This window comes from Crocodylus porosus, unplaced genomic scaffold, assembly GCF_001723895.1.
Source record: "Crocodylus porosus isolate Cpor-Errol unplaced genomic scaffold, CroPor_comp1, whole genome shotgun sequence".
Taxonomy (NCBI): domain Eukaryota; kingdom Metazoa; phylum Chordata; order Crocodylia; family Crocodylidae; genus Crocodylus; species Crocodylus porosus.
This window is the reverse complement of record NW_017728951.1, coordinates 50,521,282-50,543,110: the sequence shown is the minus strand read 5'-3', so window position 1 is coordinate 50,543,110 and position 21,829 is coordinate 50,521,282. Positions and strand designations below refer to the sequence as shown.

The window sequence follows — 21,829 nt, the reverse complement described above, 5'->3', positions numbered from 1 at the left end:
AAAAAAAATAAGACTCTCCAGGGCTGCTCTTTTGGCATTCTTGAAGGAAACTGTATTTAAGATTCACTTAACCTAAACTTTTGTTAGTTATGTCACCATGACCCTACAGAAACAGAAGTTTGTGATTCAAAATGCTTTTATTACAGAAAGTCTGACACAGTGACTCTTCTTACATGCTTCTCTATTTCAACAGTTCTTGCCACGTTGAAAATTTTAAAACAGCTACAAATTGCTTCTCTTCACCTATTAGTTGTGTGTCCACTTGTCCTTGGCCTGCAATTCTGTGGAAGCTAGAAAGGTAGACAAACATTATAAGACTTTTAGCTACAAAGCCTCTCCAAAATAGATCAATACCCACAGCCTCAGTTTCTTACTCAGAATAGATTAGGAATATTGAACAGAAACACTAATCCCAGAGGGATTTCTTCCCCGATGAGCCAGGCCGTTTTTCATAGCATGTCAATTACTATAACAAGAGCAATGATTGTCACTGTTCATAATCAGCTGGTTTGATTTTTTTTTCATTTCAGTCAAAAGACAATCCCCATCTCCCTACTCTCCCCTGTCCCATTCCTCCCAAGCATAACAGCTTTCAAAACTACCCCACTCCTTTTTTTATAACCCAGCTCACCACTCCTGTTCTTCTACTGTAGAAAACAGCTCCTGTACAGCAGAGAATATTTGAAAACCATCACTTACCAAAATCTCAGCTGAATTAGACAGAAAATAGTGAAAATGTCATGCATTTGTTGACAACAAAATGGAAATGAGTTAGCATTTTTAGGAAAATTCTGGGGAAATTCAGGGGCCAAAACTATCAGAGATTTTTGTTTTTTAATGAACATCTCAAGGTTTGTGGTGAATGGCTTGTGGTGGAAAAAACTAGAATTTACTGCAGCTTTGGCAACACTGGCTTTGCACATTCCAGCATAAGTTCTCTGGCTCAGTCTACCATCTACAAAGCAAGTACCATTAGGGCTTAGCTGAATTCCCACCAATATTATCTGTGTGTTGTGACTGTGTACCAGTGCCCATCCTTTTCCAGATAAGGTGTAGTCCTAATGGACTCTGCACAATCCAGGACCTGCTCCTTCACTTGCAGTTTCCCCACCTGAAGCATCCAGGCTGAGGAGTCCTATAGCTCTCAGCCTCTCATCATCGGGTCTGTTTTCCTGCCCTCTGATCATGTGTGTGGCTCGCCTCTGGACTCTCTCAAGGTTCTCCATATCCTTTTTAAATTGTGGAGCCCAGAATTGGATTCAGTACTCCAGCTGCGGCCTCACTAGGGCCAAATACAGTGGGAGGATGACATCCTGGGATTCGCTAGAGAAGCATCTATGGATGCAAGCCAGAGTTTTGCTCACTTTGCTGGCTGCAATGTCACATTGGTGGCTCATATTCATCTTGTCATGACCCCCAAGTCCCTTTCAGCTGTGGTACTAGCAAGTATAGCACTGCCAAGCCTATAAGCATGCTGTGGGTTTTTCTTCCAAAGGTGGAATACGTAGCATTTTTCAGTGTTGAAGGCCATCAGGTTTTTGTCCGCCCATTTTCTGAGCCTGTCAAGGTCAGCCTGGATCACCATCGTGTCCTCGGGTGTGGATGCTTTACCCCTAATTTTGGTGTCATCAGTGAACTTGGTCAGTTCACTTCTGACACCAATGTCCACATCATTAATGAAGATGTGAAGATGTTGAAAAGACCAGGCCCAAGGACAGAGCCTTGGGGGGCTCCACTGGTCACGGTGCACCACAATGATTGACTTCCATCAACTACCACTCTCTGGGTCTGACCACAGAGCCAATTCCCCAGCCAGCAGACTGTGATGTAGCCAAGGCTGCAGTCGGCCAGTTTTTCTATGAGATGATCATGGGAAACCAGATTGAAAGCTTTTTTAAAATCAAAATATATGAAGTCAAACTCTTCTCCCCTGTCCAGGTGATAATGAAGGGAGATCCTGGTGTTAATAAAATCTGTTTCTGGAAAAAGCAGGGTGGTGCACGTGGTGGTAGCATGCACCGCCAAAAACTGGAGCCTGGCTGACTGGAGCTGCTGGCCAGGATCCACACACTGGATCACAGCTGCTGGAGCACCAGGATGCCCCAAGGATCCCAGAAGCCAGCCCAGGTACTGGCTCTAGCCTCCCCATAACCCCCTGGGGCAACTTGCTGTCTGCCACAGCATGCACGCATAAACATTCCCAGGGGACAACTATGTGTTGCTGCTGTTTGTCCCGAGGGAAATGTATGTGCGTCCTCATCTGATCACACCCCTTGTGTACAGTCTCCTATCGCTTCTTAACAGCCAGCTTCCCCTTGCAATGTCACTTTGGGTTTTTTATCAGTCCTCTCTGGACTTGTTCCATTCCCTCACCCCCACTCAGTCTCTGCTGTGTCCTTCCCAGCACCAGCCTTTCCCTTAGGCTCTTTCCAATCCTTTTCATAAGCTTTCACTTGTTCCAGTTTCCCTTCTGGCCCACCTGGTGTTAATCCAGTTTCTTTCCATTTTGGTTTTTCCTGCAGCCTGCTTATGGTGTCTACATCCAGGATCCAACCTCCTGCTGCAGGAACTGAACTCTGCTCCTCTCTGCCACTGGAATGCTTGTACCCTTTGCTGCCAGGTCCCTCTTTTCATATTCTGTATCCCAGTGGACACATCAACACAAGATGTTTACTGTGGAGCTGTCTACTTAGCTCTGCAGTAAAATGTCACCGTCTACACATGTGGCACTACTGGGACAGAGCAAACTAATTAACCCCACGGTAGGTTAGTATTTGTAAACCCAAGTGCTATCCTATGGCAGAGTTTACTCCTCAGCACAGCACATGTAGATACTGATGTAGCTAGCTGGAGCATAAGAGTGATTCAGTGCCAGGGTTGCCTGTTGTCTCGCCCCACAATGAAACACAGGTTTGCTACACTCAGCCCCTCCACCGTACTTTGAACTAGATTGGGGCAGCCCTGGGCCTGCAGGCTGACTACCTGGGCCGCCTGCCAGCTGGGGCTACTCTGACCCAGCTCAACGTGCTACAGTCCCAGGCGCACACTCAAACATGGTGCCTGGGAGCAATAAACTCCAGTGCAAACTGCACTGAAGCTTATTGATGCAAATGAATAGCACATGTAGATGCATCCACTCTGTGATGCCTCTCTAAAAAGGCTTTTTTCTTTGTAATGGGGACCAGAGAAGGCTCTGCTATAATGTGGCATAAGTTCTTTAGGAACTGGTGAGACTAGAGATCAGGCTTATTCATTGCATTCATAGATAAACAGGTCTAAATGAAGTTGACAAAAACAAATCCTCACAAATCAAAATGTGACACCTGCCTTTTGGACCAAATGAGTTATTCAGTGAAAGTGTTTATTAAATTGGAATATCTGGTCTTCCCATGATATGGAGGCCTAGAAATATGTCAATTTTAGCTGAAGATAAGCACCAGAGCAGCTCTATTTTTTTTCTCCCCCATGCAGGCCCAGATTTACATTTGTGCATGAACACTGTTTCCCTTGATGTTTTCTTTTTTCAAACAGAGTCCCTAAAAAAACACCTGGAATGCCTCAAACTCTGTGGAGATGAAACTGAATCTCACAATCAAATCCTTGAAAGCCTGAATGGGGTTCTGCTGGCTCTTGCTGAAGACAGTTAAGTATCCAAACCATTTTCTGACTTCCCAAATCAAGGCAACCTTTCGCTAACAGAAGGCTGAATTAACACAGCTCAGTCTTAAGGCAGGATAGAGGCAGTGGTTGCTAGATATTCTGCCAGATAGTGCCAGATACTCTGTTGGATGGTGCATTCCAGTGCAAAATTTACACAAAGCTTTGCAAAGTTACATAAACTTCCATTTTTGTGTGCTTGGTGGGCCAGATAAAATATCTGTAGGTTTCCCTCCCTTGGCCTAGAACACCAAACAATTCCTTGGAGAACAGGTTACATATTCTTTTGGAGTACATAGTCATCATGATCCCTCTGGTCTTTGTTTTGCTCTTATGCTGCATTAAATTTAAATAAAATTGAACTGTGGTACTCCAGCAGATTGAGGGAGGCAGTATGAAAACACTATATGCCTCCTCAGTAATGGGGTGATAAATTCAATCCTAAAGGTCTGCAGATAGCCTTCCTTTCTGATGCCAACCCACATTCACCAGTAGAAATCCAGCAGATGGGTTTCAGTGGGGTTCTGAAGGAGTTGAGTGAACAGGTATTCCAGGCTTACTGCTGAGACAGGTTATGGGAGGGGATGCTCCAGGTTTGAGCTTCCTAGTGCAGATTTCCTACCAGAGCTTGAAACTAAAATAAATAAATAAATAAATAAATAAATAAATAAAAATCAGGCTAATTCCTTAAAATGAGGCTGCCTCACAGTTTTAGTAATAGCTATTTTGGAAGTTAGTACCTACATGAAGGTGATTAATGATGCTTTTAAAGTTCACATAACTCATAACTTTTTGACAGCACATGGGGTGGAATAGAAACTAAATGCCTGAAAATACCACCAGCCCCTTCCAAAAGTTAGCAGACCAGGATGTGCTTCTAATCTTTTTGCTTCTTGGTCAGCAGGAGCTGGAAGCTCTTCAGGGTGCTTTATCGACATTGACCTCTTAAGCCAATCAACTACTCAACTATAAGCATTGATGGGATTTACTTCCATTTCCATTTACTTCCAGGTTGTCATAGGATAAAAAAAAAAAAAGGGATGGGGGTAGAAGATGATGACAACTGAATGACCTTTAGAATAAATGAAAACGAAAGAGATGCCTAACACGGCAGAAATTGGGGCACCCTTAATTTCAAACTACTGTATTACTTCTAGGAAGAGTTAAGGGTAAAGTGATCATATCTCTGTAAGTGGGTTGCTTAGCCTGATGGCTTTGGCAAGCAGGTTTGCTCCCAAAGGAACTCTTCAGCCATTACTCCCAAACATGGTCTATAAAGTTCAAACATAGAGGCAAATAAGCAAACAAAAAACAAACCCTGATGTTCTGTCACAGGCACTTGGAGGGATACCCCCTGGGCTCTGGCCCTCAGCATCGCAGCCCAGCCCCTCCATGTAGAGCTACTCTATTCACAGCTAGCTCCTACCTTCCAAACTGTTTCCTCACACCATTTGCCCCTTTCCGCTCTCCTATCTAGATTTTAAGCTCCCAGTGAGTCATTCCCTTATCTCTCCCACAGTTGCAGCTATGCAACAAGCCTGTATGCCCCATCCTCAGGGGATAGACCACCCTATTATAATCTGCTAGTACAGACCTATAGAAATCAGCAATAGGCACCATGGGAAAAAAGTCCTTGCATTTAAGCTGCTGCCATCCTCATTATTCCATGAAATAAAAATATCAGCTCTGAATAAGTTCTGTGATCCAGAAATACAGAAGCAGATGGAGCTATGTCAAAATTTAAAATGTAAGGGTATCCTCAGACTGATTATGAGCAGATGAATTTCATGATCACAAAAATCTGGAGTTGTAAAAAAGCCTTTAGATTCAATTTTATCCTTATTAAAAATACACCTGAATCCTAGCAGCTGGTTTTATTAGCAGCTAGCTGTAATCAAGTACTCAGCTAAGTTGTAGGTTAGATATCAATTAAAATACTAGGATATAATTTGAGGTGTATGACTGAAAATTAAATAAAGCCTTTAATATTAAAACTGAAAAAAACCTGTCCTTGTACTAATATAGGGAAGAAATTGTCTCCCCCAAATTTCTGATCCTTAAAATGATAGTATAGCAGTATTAAGTTTTATTTTAAGAAAACACACAATTTTTTATCATTTCACATGGGGAGGGCAACCTTAGATCTTTAAAAATGGTCATTGTTTTATTACTAGAAAAATATTCAGCTTATAGTTTGTTCACTTTATCATTATTAATTGATCATTGTATGCAATTGGTCACAAGATGTTGTTTCTACTCCTTGTTTGGATGACTGAACTATTTAAACAGGAAAATAATACATAACAAGATTTCGGTAGGAATTTTCACATGAATATACTTGTGCTAAAATTCTTGAAACATCTTCAGGAATACATTATGCTCACCCAAACTCTTGAGCATATAACCCCAAAAAACTTTCAACACAGCCAACTTGCTGTTTTAAATTTAAAAAGCCAATAATTTTCCTATTTGACTGCTCTGCCAATACCATAACAATAATATTCTTACATCTCATCTGCATTCCTCTGTCCACTCCCTTTGCAGGCCCCTGCAAAAGGAGAAGATGATTATCCATGTGGTAAATAAACCTGTGCTTATAAAGATTAGTATGAGAGAAGAGTTATAAAATCTTTCATATTTGAACCAACTTTTCAGCAGGAAACAAACTTTTCAGCCCTCTCACCCATTTATCATAAAGGGATCAAATTTATACTCACTTGACCAGGGGCTTAAATATTAAAGCCAGTGACGGTGACAGCCATCTGTACCTCACAAACTAGATCTTGCTTTCCATTCACCAAATCATTGTCAGTCCATTCGTGTTATTCCCAGGCAGACTGACAAATCTGGCAGCCCTATTTTTTGCCAAAGCATTTTTACCTTTTCCAAACATGTTTCCTACAACATCATCTAAACTAAAATCAAGTACCTTGAGGGCTGAGTAGGAGCCCTGACTTACAGCTAATTGCTTGTTAATTGTAGCTTCAGTTGTGCTTTATCAAGGTGGGATGTTTTACCTGTCAGCAGTGACTTGGCAGCAGTTCAGAACATGGAGATTTATCCAGTTGCTATAGCAATGTGGTCAGTGCTTGAAGGTTAGACATGTGCTTTATATAATATGCCCATCCTTAACAGCTCTTGAAATTCACAGATTCATAGATTGTCAGGCCAGAAAGGACCTCGGAAGATCATCGGGTCTAGCACCCTGCACCAAACAGGGAAGATAAGTAGGGGTCAGGTGACCTCAGCAAGGTGACTGTCCAGTCTCCTCTTGAAGATTTCCAGAGCAGGTGATTGCACCACCTTTGAAGGGAGCTTATTCCACAGTCTGGACACCCTGACTGTGAAGAAGTTTTTCCTAATGTTGAGCCTGAATTGATCTTCTAGGAGTTTGTGGCCATTACTCCTGGTTTCCCCCTCAGGTGCCCTGGTGAACAGTTGCTCACCAAGCCCTTGATGTACTTTCCTTAGTGTAGCGGTAAGCTGCTACCAGGTCCCCTCTCCGCCTTCTTTTCCTCAGGCTAAAGAGTCCCAGATCCCTCAACCATTCTTTGTATGGCTTGCTGTGTGAGACTCTGATCATATGGGTAGCTCTTCTTTGGACTCTCTCAAGCTTGTCCATGTCCTTGTTAAAGTGTGGTGCCCAGTGCTGAGCAGAGCAGAAGAATCACCTCCTGCTGGAGGTGGTTTTGCTGGAGATGCATCAATCGATGCCTGCCAGAGTATTATTTGCCCTACTGGCTACGGCATTGCAGTAAAACCACTAATCATGTTTAAAACCGTCAAAATGCTGTAAAACCACTAATCACAAATAAAACCACTAATCACATTTTCCAAACTTTATCCTACCACCTTATTTCATTAATTTAGATTCGGGCACTTGCAGAACTGTAAGAAGAGATATTTCAAGTGGCTTTAAGAAATGCCTTAGGCCTTTCCTCTTCACATCAGCCATGCTTCTTAAGATACCCAGGCCGGATGACCTAACAGCTCTTATGACTGTTCACTGACATCCAAGAATGTTATACCAAAGGGAACTTTACTGCAAACCGTATGTTCTGCCTGCTCACAAGTAAAACTTGCAGACCCATGCTTATACTCAGGGATGTCCCTAGGGTATGGTGAATCAAGGTGAGTGCCCACAGCCCCTCCCGGCTGGAGCTGGTGGCTTAGCCCTGCACTGTGGAAGAAGCATAGAGACCTCCCCCCCCGCCCCACACACACACACAAACCTTTACGAGGGTACCACGACCCTGTGCAGTGTTAAGCATGCCACGCACAGGCTGATTTGCCCCAGACCCCACTCCCCACTAGGGTCAGCGCTGCTTATACTTATAAAATCCGTGAGAGATTTTTGGAAGACTTTCCTGCATAGAAAAGGCATTGTACAGTCACATCACATTTGTTATTTTCTATAGATTGGAGGACAAAAAAAAATAGAAGATAACCGATTTAAAGGTTCAAGTATATTGGGAAAATTGCACTGGGAAGACTCCAATCTAAAAGTATTAGCTTAACTTTTAGTGAGTGGTTAGGTACTGAAAGTGTTACCCAAAGACTGATTAACATGTAGTCATGTATATTAGCAAGAGTTCAACCTCTTGTTATAAATCTTATTTTTAATTCCTAAGAAAAAATCTTTAGTTCTGTTCGAAATTCTATATGTGCTATAATAGTTAGCAAATATTATTGGCCATTTTTAACCAAAATTTTACACTTAATGCAGGCTATTATTTATTGAGGTTCATTAGAAGGAGTTGCACTTTTAACAAATGCATGTATAAAATTCAGATTTGCTTCTCAGCAAATCAACAGGTGTATCATTCAAAAACTTTAAAGCAAATAGAAACATCTGTTGGACGCAAAAGAGGTTAATCTTATAATCATAATGACTAGTGGAATACTGTATTAATATCCCTGTAGTTACTGCACTAATTACACTTGGGTTGTCTAACAAGATTTTGTTCAGTCTTTGAATGGAACTGTTATACGATAACAGCCTCTTTGCTGTGAATCTGAACAAAGCAAAACATAGCTTGGTGGTCAAGACATGAAGACTGTTGGGTTTTGGGTGACCGGTTGTTTTGTTGCTCCCTGATCTATATGGAATGCTGGAATTGATCCAGGATTGATCAAGAAAATAGGTTTAGTGTTTGCAGGATGAAAGTGTGTGTGATTGGCCATAAAGAAAAGCAACCAGTCACTGTAGGAAAAAATAGTCTTTATAATGAGTTTAGTCCTTTCTTTGCTGTCAAAGGTTTAGCTTCCTACAGCCAGCAAAGTACAAAAAAAGCATCAGCCAAAGATTAAAACAGAAACACGCGTTTCTTGAATTCAAATTCCCTGATCAAAAGCTTTACTCCAAGCTCCCCACACATTCTGCCCTAGCTGACACCAATCTGTGTTTGTTTCACCATCTTCCAAGATACTCATAAGCCTGATGCCAATTAAGTACAATGAGGCAGCAGGAATTTCTTTGAGGAAGACTACTGCCACTCCTAATTACTAGGGCCACTGTAGGGCTACCTAAGGATTTTGACCAAATCTTAACCTTTGACTTGCCAGGAATTTTCAGGATTTGTTCCTCACAGATGGAAGTGTTTCCCTTTTGGCTCTTACACCTGGCCCCAGTTTAGTAAGGCACTTAAGACACTGCTTGACCTAAGCAAATGAATAGTCCAGCTTAGATGTTTGCTTAGTTAGGCAGATTTGTTACTCCATTACTCATTCAGGATCTTGGATTCCAACCCTGGCTAGACCTCCACAGAAACTTTTAAAATGAATGCAGGAAATAAAGCAAATTCAAATTCATTGCTATTATTGCTAACGCTATCATTGTAGTGCACAGATGTTCCAGCCTACTCAGAGACAGTGGGATTTTCCCAGCTTTGGCTAGAATTCTGGAACGCAATCCAAGATGTGCAGTGAAGGCAGCCCAAGTACTCGCTGAAATAGCTAAAAATGGTACGTAGTCCATACTGTATAATTTACAAGTAATGTTACTGCTTGTATGTTTCTATTCTATTGATCTGTCTTACAGACACTAATTATGGGCCCTGAAAATTATAATAGTTTTATTTTAACAAGCTCATAATCCCCACTCCTCTGTGTTTGCAGAGGAAATGAAGAAGCTATGTATCGAAGCAGATTTGGTTTTCATCTTGGTAGCTCAGCTGAAAAGCACAGATGAAGAGATGTTGCTTCATACTGGAAGAGCCATTGGCCGCATCTGTTATGAAAAAAGTAAGAGTTATTCAGTAAACACTAAAGGAATTCTATGCTTCCTGGCTAATGTTACAATTTTTGTTCCTCCACCTTTCTATTTAGATTGAGCCAAAAGTGCTTTACATACAGCGCTTTGTAGTAAACTAGATTTAATAGTTTCATCTTCATTTATTTCTGCAATTTGCATATGTTAGAGTTATCAGGCTAAAAGTACCTCTAACACCTCCTCTCTCCAAGAACACCTTGCCTAGGTCTCAGACTTCAGAGTAACCCCTTTCTTGGAAACTCAATTCCCCACTCTCTCAGATCTGATGGTGGATAGTGGTGCACTCATATCTCAGTAGGAATCCCTTTAGCAGGTCTGGATTCAGTCCAGACTTTGAAATTACATTCCCTCAATGACAGTGACAGGGGTAATTAATAACAAAAGAGCTTCCATTGCTTATTCAGAAGAAAAAGTGTTTGTGTTAAAACACAATAAAGAACACTACACATATGTCTGATTCTTCCCTAAGGATCAATCTCTTAATCTAGAAGACCTGTTCCCTTGAGTCTTCTCCACAAGTCTGTCTCCATTGCCTCAGATAGACTTTGGTATCTTTCTCTCTCTCGCTCTTTCTTTTTTAATCTTCAGTTCTCAGCATGGCAAAACAAGGTTTTTGACAGCCGGTCATAGGCAAAAAGATGGATCTTTAAAGTAAGCAGATTATTTCCCTGGTTCTTCTAGTGTATACCTAGGTATTCTTGTCTGGAAAGTGATTGCATTGTCTTCCAACCATTCCAAAAAATACAAGCATTATAATAAATACTCCAATAACTCCAGTACATACACACATAAATTCAATTATAAAAAAATAAACCTCTCTTTACTGACTAGGTCACATGAAGTGCTCATACTATTACTGCATGTCAATAGCCCTAGATTAATACATAGCTAGGAAAGGTATTAAGGGATGAATTGTGTAGGAATAGCCATTGCACTTTTCTTCCAGTACCATATACACCATAGTATTTGCCAAAAGGAGAAAATAATTAAAGCAGGGGTGATTTTAGCAATGATGAGCCAAACTATTAAAGCTCCACTAAACATGAGCTGCTACCTGTGACCCAGCTGCCACCACAGCTTTCCCTGCTCCTTCCCCAGCTACCTCCACTTTTGCCTGCCACCAATTTCCCCGCAACTACCAAATTGCAATCAATATCTGAGCTTTGTTGGCCAGATAAAACTGCTTGGTGGGCCAAATCCAGTTAGCAGGCCACAGGTAAAAGCAACCCCTGGCTTAAAATGTAGATTTACTTTATTATAAATACAGTGGGTTGATGCCAACCACCAGCTAAATTTTCTTTGGTGCCTGCCACTTTAAGAGCAGCAAACAGGCAGGAGCCAGGTGCCTGATGAGAGGCAACCATTTTGGCCCAGGGATATAAGCTGGGCTGCAGTTTGCTGCAGGAAGGAAGAAAGAACTATCAGGTTGAGAGGCTACTCCAGCCAGAGTCAGCAGGGCAGGGGTTATGGGGAGGAGGTGACCCCTTTTCCTGGGTAAGATGTAAAACTGCACCCTGCTGGGAAAGGGTGGTCTGGTGGGGCTCCTAGTGGTGTGGGAGCCCCCGGGAAACACCCGGCCAGTTACCTCCCCAGTGAAAGGTAAGTCTGGGTGCCTTAATAACCCTAGCCCCACATCCCTAGTGGTGCTCTAGCGAGCAGGGGGAGCCCAGGGCTTGGTTAAAGAGCCCTGAGACAGAACTCAGGCTGGAGGAGGGATCTGGGGCTGCATCTAGGCAGCAGAAGAAAGCCTGGACATGTGAGTCCGTCCCTGTGTGAGAGGGGTGACAAACAGAGCAGCCCACGCATGAGCAAGTAAGGAGACCGAGTCGGGGCATAGTGGTCTGGTGAGGGGCTAGGAGTAAAATAGGCCTACAGTCATACATTGCTCAGTCAACACTCAGGTGAGTGTAGCGGGAGATACCCAACAGGCTGCACCGGGGCTGACTGAGACAAGGAGAGCTAAGCCCAAAGCTCGTGCTGGGCAGCATGTGTGTGGCTCCTGAGAGAGGGGAGTATGAAAGAGGCTGGGTGAGTGCCAGTGGAGTGAGTGGGACCCCGGTGAAGGAGGGGTAGCATGTGAGTGGCTCTCTGGGGCTCTAGAAAAGAGCTAGAACTGTGTGCTTGGTTTGCTATGGCCATAGGCCAGAGCAGTAACATCTGCAAGTTATGGCAGACGAGTGAAGCGGGTGGTTACCTTAGGAGCAGGGCAGCCAGAAAAGACCTGATGAGGAGGCTACCCTGTTACATATAGCTTATATTAATAGCATGTTTTATTCAACTGTCCTAAACAACCCTAACTAAATTGCAACTCATATCTATATTACAGTCATGTCTAGAAATCCTTGCTGAGCTAAGCGTTGTACATACCTATAGAACCCAAAGAAGTTACAGCCCAAACAGAAGGGACAAAGGGTAGGAAGGGAAACCAAGGCAAACTACTTAAGTTCATGCAGGAAATCAATGTCAGCAAATGCAGGTCTCCTTTCTTCTAGTCTAGTGCCTTTTATGTAGAATTATAGTGTCACTCACAGGGCACTGACGGACATCTAGCTCCCTGCTCTATCTCATGGCATTTCACAGAAAACGTCATGAGTTGGAGCAACTCCCTCCCCTTCCCCATGACCCAAAAGTCACTTCCTGTTTGGTTGGGGGGGAGGGGAAAAATCAAGCTCCGCTTTGGAGCTAATTCAGCTGAGGAGCTGCCTGCCTGCATGCTCTCCCCCAGACCCACCCCCCCAAATCAGCTCTGTTGAGGTCTGGGAACAGGGAAGGGAAGAGAGATGAGGGAGGAGCAGCACACTGTGAGCTGGGATTTGCTCAGAGTAGTGCAGGAGCCTATGTGTTTTCTGAAGTCTTTACTGTCATGTAGGTATCTTAAAAACATAACCATGGTTATTTCAGAACACAAAAAGCCAAGGTCCTGCTGCAGCAGCACAAAGCCCACATAAAGAGCGGGTATACCTGGAACCAGATTGCAGCACACTGGTCCACTAATTCTTAACCCTGCTTTGTAGGAGAAGTTATCGGCACGAGGCATACATCCATCACAGCAGGTCAGCTACATTGACTGACTTTAGGGACTGAACCAAGATTCTACCTGTTGCCTACCTCTTTCATTCTTTCTCCATTCATTTGCACTGGGACAAGTAACGGTTCAGAGGAGTTTCTTCATGTTAACTAGCCACAATATGTGGAAGGAGGTAGAGCCTTATTTTCCTTTTCTGTAGAGCTTTTGACCATCCAGCCATAATACGGTAAGCATTCAATTTAAAATAACCCCCTCTAAGAACACAGAAACCCTACATCTTCTCTCAGTTTTCAGTGTATCTTCTCCTCTGCTAGGCTATTGTATCATCTCTGCAACGCATGCTAAATGGAATTACAAGTGCTTTATCAGGTCTATAATGGCCAAATTACTCAGCTTGCAAACCTCTTATGATGATTGTGATGTAGTGTTTAAGTATGTAACTCTCTTCCTGTAGTGAGCCAACAGTACTCCTGACTCCAGAACCTCTGTCTGACACACTAAATGAAATTTGCAAGACAAAAATCCTACCAGTTTGGAAAGCTTAAAGCAGTTGAAATCCACCTAGACTCTATTGCAGCAAGTTCTGTCTTCATACTTTCTTTAGGATTGCCTCCTCTGAATCATTGTAATTACTATGATAGTTCAAAGTTTCATGAGAGATTAATTTCTTCTTTCCTCTAATTCTTATGCTTGTTACTTCCAGGAGACCTTCAGGAAGAGCTGGTGAAATTAGGAGTGATCACATCACTGGTCCGTATATTAACTGAGTACCCAGAGAATGAGGCACTTATTCGTGTTGACCTGTTGGCCTTATGCAATCTCGCAGATCTAGGTGAGCAGGAGAACACTCCTAAATTTGCAATGGTACTATGTTCTTATCTCAGAGCAAATTGTCATGAGCTGTTGTCATTTGCCTGTTCTAAAGAAGTGTTACCGCAGTAGGTGTGGTTTCACTAGGCAAATACTTTACCATTGGAAAAGTGACTGCAATTCTTTGTAGCAGTTGCTAGTTTTCTAGACAAAAAGCATTCAAATTCAATACATGTCCCAGCCTCTTTCAAGAAACAATAAATGGGACATGTCTCAGCTGGTGTAAATTTATGTAGCTCCACTGACTCCGACTACAGGTTATGTAATACTACTTTTTATTTATAATGTATTACTATTTCATTTAATTAGATATTGCATTATTTCATTTTGTTAAGTGTCTCTACAGGACAGGGGATAATAGAAGATGCTGATGCACGTTGTGTCTAACATTGATCCTTTTATCTGCCATAATAGAATGATTCAGTTCTCTTCTCAGATATACCATTTTTGAATGAGTGTAGCTCTATTGACTTCAATTGGCTTTTATTCCTGCTGTATACTGATATTGGTGAGAAAAGGATACAACTTGATATCTTTTTAATTTATCTTGGTATAGAAAGTTCCTCATACCTATAATCAGTTTAATTATCACTCTCAGAACTGCCAGCTCTCATAGTGTTATTGTGCATCTCATGCTACGAGTTGGGGCGTTGGGGAAAAAAATAGCTAATGTGTTTGACAACTTCAGCATCTATGAAGAAAAAATTAATTTCTAGTCTTATTCATTTCTGAAGAAGTCTGAAAGACTCATAAAACAGAAGACAAATAAAACTCAAGGAACTGAATATACTATAATGTAATATATTGTTAAGATTTCTGATTTTTTTTCCTTTTTAAATGAGAAGCCATGATTTCTCAGAAGCAGCTGAGTCTTGACACATGAATGCTTTCTGTACACATTGCTTTATTGCCAAAAACCCTCATCTACCTAGCCATGTGCTGTATCACATGACATTCTTCTATATATTGTATAATCCAAGGGAAAGTTCTTGAAAGACTGAATACGTAATTCTTATGAGAGCACCTCTGTAACAGGTGAGGTGCCTGAGGTTTCTGTGATGTCTCCAACTGGCTGTCTCAATCCTGACTGGCTTTTGTCCTCACCTCCCAGGATCCCCACCCTAGTTCCTTCCCTGCCGTGTCTGTTGTAAAGCTGCCCTCAGAGGCTGGTGAGCCTGGTGTGCGCGCTCTTGTCTCTCAGCCCTCACTCTCTTAGGCCCTTCTTGTCTTAAGGGCTAAATCCATGGCTTCCTTCCGCCCCTACAGCCACACCTATGCCTCACAGATATTACACAGTTCTGTCCATAGTAGAGGCCTAAGCCCTCTTGACTGTCCCTTCCTTTCTTCTGGCTACAGACTTCCAGTCCTTGTCTACTGATTTGGGCCCAGCTCTCTCACTCTGGGTCCCTAGCCCCTGTGTGTCTTGCTCTGGGCCCCCTGGGCTCAGCTGCTTGCCTCTCTCTAGCCCTTAGCCCTCTGACCCTTAGGCTAGGCTGCCTAATGCCACATGCCCTACCAATCACCCCTCCACAGCCTCCAGACCACCTCCACAGCCACAACCTGGTCCTCTAAAGCCTAATTAGCCACATAAACGCTCCTGTTTTACAACAAAGAAATCTACCCAGCTCTGAGTTATTGCCTCACTGCAGGGCCATCAGCTCTCTTTAGTTTCCTCTGGGCAGTTCCAGGGAACAATTCAGGTGCCTGCTAGTCCATCCACAGGAGGCATCTCCCTCAGAAGTTCCTTACCCTTCAGCTTGCAGGGCCAAACTGTCTGCGGTTCAGGCCGTGGGTTTACATGCCTGGAAGCCATGCCTCCTTTTGCTCACATACCTTCTCCAGCCTTGCACAAGGTTTTCTCTGTCAATCAAAGGTCCACCTGCCCTCCTGCATCTGTGGCCCTGCACAGCCATCTGAGCCTGCTGCATCTTCTCCCAGCTCCCTGCCACAATTCCCTCCCCTCCCCTCCCCTCCCCTTCACCCAAGTAACAGGGTCTGGGTCCTCTGTTAGAACCTCCTTCAGAGGTTTCTCTGATGTTCATGTTGAGATCCTTTCTTTTGGGTATGAAATGTTCTGCAGTGGCAAACTGGAGGATGTTTTCATACTACCTACTTGCTGAATTCATCCCTGATATAAACCCATTAAATGAATTTAGACTAAGAAATAAACTTGACTGTTATTACCATAAAAGTGCAGATTTGGAGGATTTGCCTGAAACTGTGACAGATATTAAAAGAAAAATAAAAGAGTTTGCGGTGGGAGGTCATGGTTGGGCTCCATGTCACTGATGTGGTCAGAAATTAATTGTACAGAAACAATATAGCAAGGCAGCTAGAATCAAAGCAGCATCTATTCACTTAAGATTAATGAGAGATATTTTAATTGCATCATATTTAATCAAGTACATATAAAACCATGACACTGTCTTCTACCCAGATTCTGCTAAGGAAGCTTTAAGCAAGACAAACGTTGCTGAACTTCTGGTGAAACAGCTGAGAAGAGCAGAGAAACATGAGAGACTTGAACTCATCATTGAGGTCCTACAAGCACTAGTGCAGAATGGTAAGGTCTTTTTATATGGAATAATGGTATTCCAATTAAAGTGATCCTGTGTTTTTCGCTGGAATTTCAGTACTGAATACAGAGATGCAAACCCTTTCTGGGTGAAATCCTGGTTCCTGATTTAAATCAATTGCAAAATTCCAAGCATCAGGATTTTACCCCCTGTATTTGAAAAGGGAAATTTGAGAACAGCAGACAAGTGGTGAGGGAAGAACATAAGCTTGATAAAAATGGATGGTGAAGGAATAGTGTCAAAAGATATCCCTTGCATAATACATGCAGCCTACTTACTGTATGGAAATGCAAAATTAACTATCATCTCGGAAAGGTAATCATCTTTTGTGCTCTCCATACTCAGGATTGAAGATGGGCAGTAGAGTGACTAGGAGCACCTGTAAACAAGTGTGGAGGCTGCTCCAAAATGCAGTAATTGCCACACTGATGCATCTTGTGATAGGGGTGCTTTATCTAATGAGCTTTAGTTCAAGCATCCCCCACTGCCATTTTGAAGCATGGGGATGCTGATACATAGATACTGTGGCACTTTAATTACAGCAGCTCTCAGAGCCACTCTAATTAAAGCACTACCTGCCCTAGGCATCAAGTTTGAGAGCATACCAGGATCCCACCTACTGGAAGCTTTTGCCACAGCTAGGGAGGCTCTGTTGCCTCTGCCCAGCCACAAGAGCTGGGTAGAGCAGCCCCATGCCAAACTATGCATCTGGGGATGGGGGGGAGCAAGTGGGGTAAGCAGAATGGTGGTCTCGTCCTTGACCCAGGTGTTCTGTTCCATGAGTGCCCTGTACCACCTTTTCACAGAAAGACCCAGCAAATCCTGAAACAGGGCAGCTTTTCATTCCATCTTTCAAAATGTTTTTAAAAGCTTGTTTGACACCTGTTGTTATATTTGGAAGAACTTGTTACATGTTTCCCAGGAACCAAATCTAGCAAGAGGCATGTCTAAATATGGTGACTTGTGTTTGGAGTGAGCACAGTCTAGTTCCAAACTAACATAAAAAAATTCTCTCTCAAAAGAACTGTTAACTGTACCAGGAAAAAAATTTCCCACAGAATAACAGGGCCATCACTGCTGAACTGGAAGCTGGTGACACCAGACAAACCTGTGAAAAAAGACATTTATATCTTAGAGTATTTCACACTTCTTAATAAATGCCATTCTGAGAACATCCCATGACTGGATTCTGAAAGTAATGCTACTCGCTGCACCTAACAAAGAGTATTGAGATGGCAAATACAGTTTTTTAAAATATGAAGCATCATAAACATCAACCCAAAAATTCTCCACGGACTAAAAAGATGTCATAATGGTCTTTGTTACTACAGTTTATTTTATTTTCCAGTGTCCACATACCTATTATTAACCATGGTCCTTTAAACTATTGCCTATGAAAAGATTCTGTCTTGAATTCAAGGATTTAACCTTTTTACTTTACCATTTTTGCAATGATTCATTAAAAAGCTGTTAATATGCATGTTATCCTCACCTCTGCAGATGCTCTGAAAATGCAGTTGGTAGAGACAGGTGTACATGAAGCACTGTCAGAGATCCTGCTGAGGCTCCAAGGCAGTTTGCGAGCTGAAGATACGCTCATTGTGAAGGCTGCATCAGATCTCATTGTCTCTCTGCTCCTTGGAGGTAAGAGAGCCCAGATGCTTGCAACAGCAGCAGCAAGTCCCATTAGCAGAGGGGATTGCCATCTGCTTCTGAGCTTTTATCTCTTTGTGACGCATCTACAGCCTGTTTCAAAATAGCTAGAGGGAATTATTCTCACAAGACATCATGTTTCTTCTATTATAGTAGAATTGTAGTACTCTTGTTCCTTTGTTTTTTCTCTCAGTGTATGTGCATTTTGCCTCAGGCACCTAATGCCACTCTGGCTCCTGGACAGAGACTGGAAGTGCAATACCATAGCTTTAGGCTACCACCTTAATTGTGGATGTGTACATCAGCCTAGACTTGGGTTTTTTCCAGCTTTGACAGAATTAGAATTTGGAACAATTATTCCTCAGGAAATTCTGACGTTCTGCAGAAAAATTTTTATGCAGATTTGAGCTGCATGGAGGAACAGAAAATGTTCTTCACTTTTGAAACCCAGAAATGTTTGTACATGATCAACATCTTTAATTGAATGGAACAGCCACCTGCTGCCATCTTTGGGAGCAGCCTGGGAAACACTTAGAGTCAGGGTAATCTCCCACAACAGAATGAGTAGCCTGAAAACTTGAAAGTATGACTTTGCCAGTTCTGCATGGATGCAAAACTGGCCAGTACCATGCAATAGGGAGATGTCACCTTTTGGGCCATTTAACATGCACACTGAACAGCTATTTAAATACTGGCTTAAAAGAAGCGGTGTCTTTCTCCCAGCAGCAGAAAACCAATGGCTGCTGCTTCTGTACCACAAGCTATCACTGCTGGGTCAGAAGACAGTGGACAGAAGGGTGATACTCCCATCTACATCCATTCCAGTATTTTGCACCTCACCACCCCCTCATTCGGCAGTGGCCAGGACATGTGCCCCACTTGCCCATCTATGGCTCCTCAGAGCTACAGTAGTCCACCTATTCTTCAGGGCTCCTGGGAAGTTCTGCTCCTAAACATTCCCTGCTCACCCACTCCTGCTCTATATGTGCCAGTCCTAAAAATTAGGCCATGATGCTCCCTGCTTCTGCTCTCAAAATCTGCATGCTTGAAAATGGTGCCAGGGGCTCACCCTTAGATTAAATTCATTAAATTTCAAGGATTGGTGCCACATGGAATGGGAAAGGGCAGGAAGGGTGTGCTTGAGACCAGTTTTCCCAGGAGCAAACACTGTGGAAGAGGTACAGACATACTTGAGAGGCCTAGGTCACAGCCTCCAACCAATGGCCTCTCAGATGTTCCAGGCTTGTCACAGTGCTACACAGCAGGAACTTGAAAGCTCTGACATTGCCCATTCTGAGCCTGTCTGCAAGGCAGGGATGCCCTGGAGACGGAGACCCTGGAAGTTTGGATCATCAAGAAACCCAAAGGCAGTCTGACAAGAACTAAGGTAGGAGTTTCCATGTATCCTGTTGGATAAATTCTTAGCCTACAGTAATTACAACTGGGATCCTGTGGCCTAGGCAATAACATATTTTAGTCATCTTCCCAAACAAGAAAAACTTGGATGCTGGATCAGAGTGGTTTTGGGATTTGTTTCTAATGTGACTGACTGAGCCTCAACGGGTATCATTCTGTGCATCTCCACTTTCTGGTCCATGATATAAAGTGAAGGACTGAGAATGTAAGAAAGTGTGGAGGGTATATGGACCCTGTACAGAGCTCTGCAGACACAGCTCTGTCCATTTGGTCTGAGTACTTTGTCTGCATATTTGTCACGGAGATATTCCAAGGCATTTGGCAGGTCCTTTTTTTAAGTAAACTGCCTTCTCTAATGTACCAAGCCAGGAACTTGACATTCTCAGTTTTCAATGTACAAAAGCACATACCCAACACATTTGACTCATACCCATATTTCTTCTCCATTCATTAATCAGAACTGTAGCCAGTGTTTCAACCACTTAGATTACTGCCTGAGAGAAACAAGAATAAGGCTATAGGCAGACATAACAATTGTATTAATATCAAAAATATTATAAAAATACCAAAAATTATGTTGATATAGGTTGTAGTGATACTGCTGCAACTTTCATCCTGTTTCATTCATGGTCCAAGTTACACTGAGATCCCAGGGTCAAGAGAACCTGTGCAAAAAACAAAATGAAAAGCAGGGCGGTGCATGTGGGGACAGCATATGCTGCCCAAAACTGGAGCCTGGCTGGCTCAAGCCAGGCTTCTGAGTGGCAGGATTGCCACTGCTACAGCCCCAGAATGGCCCCAGACCCCAAGGTAAAGCTGTTGGGGCCAGCCCAGCTCTGGCCCCAGCCTCCCTTCCCCAACCTGGGGTAACCTGCCATGCGCCAGAAGGCGTGTGGCACAGGCGTTCCTTGGGAACATGTAGCAGCAGCACAAGGTGTGCTCCTTGCCCTGGGAAAAACACATGACCACACTCATGTGGACGTGGCCGTATAGCTAACTTGTATCACTACAGGATTTTTCCAAGGTAACACTTATCATAATGGTTGATGCTATTTTATGATACAATACTATCATAATACCTGCAGCTCCTCCTACCTGTTTAAAGTGGTGAAAAGATATATTTTTCTATACTCTTAAGTGTACTAAAAGTCATCTTTTCTGTAAGAAGAACACTGCCTTTCAAGGCTGGATATGTTGCTATCTTATCTTGCATTTCCCCAATCATTGTACTGAAACCAAAAGAGAAGGAAAGACCAGAGTCCAGCAGTAGTTCTCAAAAACAGAGAATGTAAAATGCAATAGAAACATCAGATTGCTGTCAGGGCTGTAATCTGATTCTGGTAGACTTGTGTTAGTGGTGATTTAATAGTATTTAGGGCTACATGAATTTAAGGATAGCTGCACAGAATCATGCACTTAATTGCATGCTTTCCAAAAATCCCAACATATTTTACAGTTTATATGCTTAAAATTATAAGCAGTGACAGATGTCTCTAAGTTAATCATGATACAGAATTTAAATTTCTCCATTTAAAAGCAAGTTTCCCTGAACTAGAGAATATAATTACAGTAATCTAAGATTTCCATTCTTTTAAGATTACACTTAACCTCGTCATACTCCAGTTGATAACAGACAGACAAAGTTATGGAGTGGATATATCGCCGTACCCTCAGTCTCCACATGAAAAATTCTTCTGAGGTATTCTACACGCAGATTGCATGTATGTGTGCAGAAATCTGCTATAACCTAGACATAAGAATGTGACCACAATACTACTTGGCATTCCATTCTATGAGGTGCTAACTTCATTAGGAGTTTAGGGCATTCAGCAGTTTCAAGAACTACGATTTTTCACAGTACTGAGGCCTGTATAGAACAAACAGCTTTTTCTCCAAAACTTTAGGTACAGTTTCTATTATTCATGCTGCTTTTGATGTGACCCTCTGATAAACTAACATAAGACTGTCTATCCTTATTTTAGGAAGAGAATGATCCTTTTGAGGCATTACTGCAGAAAATAGCTAGGGGCATTTGTAGGAAATCCTGCATTAACACTGGTTTCCTACATTGAGTGGAGGATTACTGTTAGACATCTTGAACCATCCATTTGATGGCCACCACTTAAATATCAAACAAGTTCACAAAATCACAGTTGTCTGGCAACCTATCACAGGCACAACCTGAACATGGAAGGCTTAGGGTTCAGGGGTTAAAGTAACAAGCCTGGAAAGTCCAGGAGTCAAAGGAATCAAAGTCTAAATGCAGGCCATGCTAGGCAGAGGTTCAGGCAGAAGGAGAGACATCAAGGAGTAGACTGAGGAACAGGGAAGCAAGGAGCAGGAACCAGACTAGGTCAC

The 21,829-nt window shown here is 42.6% G+C and overlaps 1 protein-coding gene across 1 annotated transcript in view; it reads left to right on the top strand.

Moving 5' to 3' along the window:
* Positions 1–21,829, top strand: part of LOC109324040 (rap1 GTPase-GDP dissociation stimulator 1-like) — a 74,154-nt gene that overhangs the window by 30,378 nt on the left and 21,947 nt on the right. Inside the window, exons 2-7 of the mRNA XM_019555815.1 lie at positions 3,532–3,642; positions 9,499–9,621; positions 9,775–9,900; positions 13,660–13,788; positions 16,264–16,389; positions 17,903–18,046. Of these exons, the coding sequence (XP_019411360.1) occupies positions 3,532–3,642; positions 9,499–9,621; positions 9,775–9,900; positions 13,660–13,788; positions 16,264–16,389; positions 17,903–18,046 (759 nt within the window). The remainder of the gene's footprint in view (positions 1–3,531; positions 3,643–9,498; positions 9,622–9,774; positions 9,901–13,659; positions 13,789–16,263; positions 16,390–17,902; positions 18,047–21,829) is intronic.